At 44.7% G+C, this 6,000-nt stretch overlaps 1 protein-coding gene across 1 annotated transcript; it reads left to right on the top strand.

The window, feature by feature from the left end:
• LOC102163658 (putative tripartite motif-containing protein 75) lies at positions 2,655-4,037 on the top strand. The gene has a single exon (XM_021100526.1). It carries the CDS (start codon positions 2,655-2,657, stop codon positions 4,035-4,037), a length of 1,383 nt encoding a protein of 460 aa, XP_020956185.1.

The following is a 6,000-nucleotide window of genomic DNA, read 5'->3' as shown; positions in this document are numbered from 1 at the left end:
ACCGGGAACCTCCATATGCCTCAGGAGCTGCCCTAGAAAAGGCAAAAAGACCAAAAAAAAGAAAGAAAGTAATACTGAGTTAGAAACAAGATCACTGATTGAATAGAGAGAGGGGATTAAGGTGGGAGTGTCTTCCGGGCCCTGGAAGGAAGAGGTAATCAGAGAGAAAGATATGAGCCATCACCATGATCAAGTCATCACCCCAGGCTGATTGAATCTGCAGTCTGTCCAATGAGAAGAAGGAAAGGACCCTCCCTACAGGCTTTATAAGGCCAAGGGATCCAATTCTGACCCCAGCAGTGAACAGAGAAGAGGGGTTGGTCCTGGGCTCCAACCTGGACCTAGGAAGGCCCTCGAGGAGTGAGGAGCCCAGAGTGACAGTGGGGGAGCCAAGACTACCCCCAGGCCTCCAGGACACAGAACAGCTCCCCCAGCACAGAGCCAAGACCAAGCTGCGTGGACAGGTAAGCACAGACCTGGGGCAGGGCCAGACTCTTGGTTGGGACTGTGTGGGGACAGGTGAGCTGCCCAGGGTCATGGGTCACCCAAAGGTGGTGGGAGGTGGGATGAATTGGGGTCACCTGGGAGGTCTGACAGGACTGGAGGAGCTCAGTGGGTCCATTTGGAACAGACTGTATGGACAGCAGAGGGACAATTTCCAACCTTCTTTACCTGGAAGCAGCCCTGTACAATTAATTTGAAGTAATTCACTAGGCATCTACAAATTTCAACTCAAATATTTTTAAAAGAAGTGTAATTATGGGTGGGAGCTTGTAGTGGTGACATACTCAGTATCATAATGGGAGTCCCCTTGTGGTGCAGTGGGGTAAGGGTCCAGTGTCCTCACTGTAGGGGTTTGGTCCCTGCTGTGGCATGGGGTTCAGTCCCTGGCCCAAAAAGTTCCACATGCTGTGGGCAAGGCCAAAAAAAAAAAAAATAACATGAAGTCTAATACTATGTTTGCCTCTTAAAATAAGTATCAGTAGCCTTTTATGGGATAATTTATTATTAGGTATTTTATTATTTAGTATTATAAGTATTTTATTATTTGATTCTATTTTATTTTTTTTATTATTTTCCAAATAGAATAATAGTATTTTTTCATGTTTTTGAACTTGCACGTGATTCCCATCAATTACTTCTAATGGTCATCTATAGGTTCTGCCTCCTCTTTTGGTTCTGCCACATTTTGGTGGCTTTTGCTCTGTGGGTGTCCATCCCTGATGTCCTTTCCCTTCTAAGGACACCCATCAAGGTTTCCTAAGGGCTTTTCCATAGCAGTCCCATTTTAACCTAATCAGCACTTACAGATCTCATCACCACATAGGATCCTGTCCTGTCTTTTGGGAGTTACAGCTTCAGCATATGAACTGTGGAGGAGACACAAATCAGCCCCCAACATCACATGTGTCCATCCAGGGAGGGGTGCCCCACTTCTTATTGATCCTTATCACTGTGAAGTGACTCAGATGTATAAAGGTTTTTATCTGTAGCAGAGTATAAGAGTATGTGTAAGCATAGGAACACTTATAAGTACCCTATATATATATTTAAAAAAAAAAACACTTTTATTTTATTTTTTTTACTTTTTAGGGCCACACCCGAAGCATATGGAGGTTCCCAGGATAAGGGTCTAACCGGAGCTGTAGCTGCTGGCCTACACCACAGCCACAGCAACGCCAGAGCTGAGCCGCATCTACAACCTACACCACAGCTCACAGTAACACCAGATCTTTAACCCACTGAGCCAGGCCAGGGATCGAATCCACAACCTCATGATTCCTAGGTGGATTCGTTTCCACTGCGCCACAACAGGAATCCTACCAAAAATATATTAATTAAACTTTAAAAAAAATCACCAGATACTCATTATCTTAGCTAGATAAAATTAAGCCTTTGTTTGGGAGTTCCCATCATGGCTCAGCTGAAACGAATCCAACCAGCATCCATGAGGATGCAGGTTCAATCCCTGGCCTCGCTCAGTGGATTAAGTATCTGGTGTTGCCATGAGCTGTGGCGTAGGTCGCAGATGCAGCCCAGACCCCGTGTTGCTGTGGCTGTGGTATAGGCCAACAGCTGTAGCTCCGATTCAACCCCTAGCCTGGTAACCTCCATATGCTGCAGGAGTGGCCCAAAATAAATAAATAAATAATTATACCTAGTTTGGAAATGCACACATTTGAATCCAGACAAATACTTTGGTCAAATATTCTTAATTATATTATCTTTATCTCTTCTCCCCTCATCCTTTTTTTGCAGGCACCAGGTGAGCTGTGCCATAGAGCCGCCCACGGCTGGATTGTGCTGATCCTGTCTCCATGCTATTGATGTGCATGCCTCCCTGGAGCTCTCTCTGAGGATGAGGACTACCTAGCAAACTTCCATTTCAGCCCCTTGAGTAAAAGGGGACCAAAGTGACAAAGGAAGCAGAGAGTGACGGGGACTCTAAGTCCTCCTGGCTGCTTGTGTGGAGTGGAAGGGCAGGGATAGAAATAGTCTTGAGGAAGCACAGCTCCCTGCAGATCCCGGCCAACCTCCTGGCAGCCAGGAAGGAACAGAGAAGGCTGAAGATGAGACGCTTCTCCCTTGTCCATGTCCCAGGAGAGCCAGGTCTCTCTGAAGGAATGTCCTCACAAAGAAACCCTCCTTGGACAATGGCCCAGGCAGCCTCTCTGGCACAGCTCCAAGCAGAAGCCAGCTGCCCCATCTGCCTGGATTACCTGCAAGACCCCGTGACCACTGACTGTGGGCACAACTTCTGTCACTCGTGCATCCTCCAGCGCTGGGAGGACCTGCAGGGCGACTTCCCCTGTCCTGTGTGCCTCCAGCACTGCCCTGACAGGAGCCTCAGGAGGAACACCCAGCTCTGTCGTATGGTTGATGTTGTGAAGCAGCTTCCCAACACAAGGCGCAAGAGGAAGCGGCAGGAAGAGAAACCGCTGTGTGAGAAGCACCATCAGGTTCTCAGCCTGTTTTGTGAGGAGGACCTGGAGCTGCTGTGTCCCCAGTGCCGGGTCTCCTCTGACCACTGTGATCACCCCTTGGTGCCCATGGAACAGGCTGCAGCCTGTCATAGGAAGAGGCTCAAAGACTCCATTGAGCGCCTTACAAAGCACCTTGAAGAGGCCTATAAGGCATTAGAAATGCAAGTCTCAAAATCATATGAGTTGATGTGGGAGGTAGAGAATCAAAAGAGCAAACTGCAGTTGGAAGTTGAACATATGAAGCATTTCTTGGGTAAGATGCATGATGACATTCATTTCAGGTTACTAAAGGAAGAGAAGGATGTTCAAGATAAAATGATTGAGAAAAATAACCAACTATCAGATCACATATCCATGTTGAAAACTCTGCTTGATGACATAAACGATAAATGTGTGCAGCCTGACACAAATTTACTGATGGGCATTGAAAAGATCCACAGCACATTTGAAAACCTGGAGAGCCCAGCAGGCTTTTCCTATGAATTAAACAAGGAGATTTTCACTCTCCCCCCACAATATTTTGGCCTGCACAAAATGATCAGTACATTTCAGGACCATCTGACACTTGATGCTGAAACTGCTCACCGCAGTCTCGTCATTTCACAAGATGGGAAAACAGCAACATTTCAAACGAGGGGACCAAACCGTGCTCGGAAATCCAAGGCCTTTACTTCTCACCCATCTATCTTGGGTTCTGAGGGATTTGATGCTGGCAGGCATTTTTGGCAGGTTGAAGGAAGAGGCCTGGGTGAATGGTCCTTAGGTGTGTGTAAAGAATCTTTCCCCAGAAATGTTCCTAAACCACCAACCCCAGACAATGGCTGCTGGCAAATTCAGGTCTGGGCCACTACACCTGACACAGGGGTTTCAGGCAACTCCTGTCACATTGGTGTTTTTCTGGACTATGAGTTGGGAGAAGTTTCTTTTTACAACTTGTATGATAGATCTAATTTATATACATTCAGTGCCATTTTTACAGGAAAACTTATGCCCTACTTCTCTGTTAGACCTTCTTCCACATCACTTAAACTAAGAATAGTTGATGAGGAATGAGCTCCCTGGGAAGACATTCTGTGTGTTCTACTTTCTTCCTGTGTTGGGGAAAGTCCTTATAATAGTGTTCTTTTTGTGTTCAGGAATCTTTGTAATAACGAGTCTGAAGCCACCTTTGATGTCTGATTGATTTTTTTAATCCTCACCCTCTGTCTTAATCTCTGCCCCACATCTGGGCAAGCTCTCAGGACAGCTTGGTGCCCCTTCTCTGGGCTTAGGAGGGGGTTCTAACCCAAGATGTCCCTTCCTGCAGAGGCAACCTTCCCAACCAGGAAATCCTCCCCAAGTTAGTGGCTTTTCTCCTTTCAGGTCATTTTGGACCACTGGCCATCCTGACTCCTCAAAATCCATCATAATTGAAAGTAAACCATATCTTACCCACTGCATTAGCAGTCTTGGTACCAGAACCAAATTTTGAATAGTGTGGGTTTTGCCTCTGTGGTTTGACCGCAATCATGTTTAGAATATTGCATTATCCTAGTTTATTTTTCAGAATTTTTGTTTGTTTGTTTGCTTGCTTTTTATGGTCACAGGTGCAGCATATGGATGTTGCCAGGCAAGGGGTGAATTAGAGCTACAGCTGCCAGCCTACACCACAGCCACGGCAACACCAGATCTAGCCATGTCTGCAACCCACACCACAGCTCATGGCAATGCCGGATCCTTAACCCACTGCGAGAGGCCAGGGATGGAACCATCGTCCTCATAGATACTAGCCGGGTTCGTACCCACTGAGCCACAACAGAAAATTCCTTTTTCAGATATTCTGATCCAAGGAGACATCATTTTTTGTTTTTCCACCACCATAAAAAGATAGTTTAAGCCTCTGTTTTATAAAATTAAAATATATTTGTGATTCCAGTTTCTCCTGAGGAATGTAAAGGAATCCATTAAAAATTTTAAGAAATTTTCCTTTTCTTTAAAATTTCAAAATATAAACTGTACAATATGATATTAGCCTTTCTCTGTCTGGATTACTTTATATACTATGAAAATCTCTTTATCCATGTTGTTGCAAATGACATCATTTCATTATTTTTTATGGCTGAATATTGCTCCTGTGTGTGTGTGTGCCACATCTTCTATATCCTTATATTTGTTGATGGATTTTTATTTTACAACACTGTCTTGGTTTTTGGAAATAGTGTTGCTGCAACACTGGGGAGCATGTGTCTTTTCAAATTGTGATTTTCTCTGGATATATGCCCAGGATGGGATTGCAGGATCATTTGGTAACTCTATTTTTATTTTTTTAAGGACCCTCCATACTCTTCTTATAATGACCATTCCAATTTACATTCCCACGAACCATGTAGGTGTGGCTTTTTCTCCTCACCCTCTTCAGTATTTATTATTTGCAGACTTCTTGGTGATGGGCATTTTAATGGGTTAAGTGATAACTCACAATTTTGATTTGTATTTCTCCATAATTACCAATTTTGAGCATTTTTTTCATGTGCCTGTTGACCATCTAAATGTCTCCTTTGGAAAAATGTCTATTTCGGTATTCCTCCCATTATTTGATTGGGTTGTTTGCTTTTGTGATATTGAGCTGTATTGAAATGGAGTTTTAACTAAAGAACACCCCCCCCCTTGGCTAAGAAGGCAGCTGCAAGCCTTTCCAGCTGTGCTAATCACTATGCCACCCTTCTTATAATAATGTAACAACTGTGTGCTCTCTGTCCAAGCCAGCAGCCCTGCTAATCAGGTACCCAGCATTGCTTATCAGTTCTGCTTCTGTAACCTTGCTTGCTCAGTTTCTTAGGGAGGAACACTGTCTGCTTGGGGATGGGGGAGGTCCAGGATGCTTACATGGGAAAATCAAGACCTTGTAGTGTATAAAAGTTACTGAGAACAAAGACCTGGTGCTCAGACTCTGGAGGTGACTCCTCTGAGCCTGTACTGGTGCTGAATAAACCTTGCTTTTCCATATCTCCGAGTGCTGTTTGTCTCCTTCCATTGC

The sequence above is a fragment of the Sus scrofa genome, chromosome 8 (assembly GCF_000003025.6).
Source record: "Sus scrofa isolate TJ Tabasco breed Duroc chromosome 8, Sscrofa11.1, whole genome shotgun sequence".
Classification (NCBI taxonomy): domain Eukaryota; kingdom Metazoa; phylum Chordata; class Mammalia; order Artiodactyla; family Suidae; genus Sus; species Sus scrofa.
The sequence above is the reverse complement of the archived record's forward strand: the minus strand, read 5'-3'. Positions and strand labels throughout refer to the sequence as shown.

What these genes read in the sequence shown, in the direction of transcription:
- LOC102163658 (XM_021100526.1), top strand. Translation starts at nt 2,655, where the DNA reads ATGGCCCAGGCAGCCTCTCTGGCACAGCTCCAAGCAGAAGCCAGCTGC.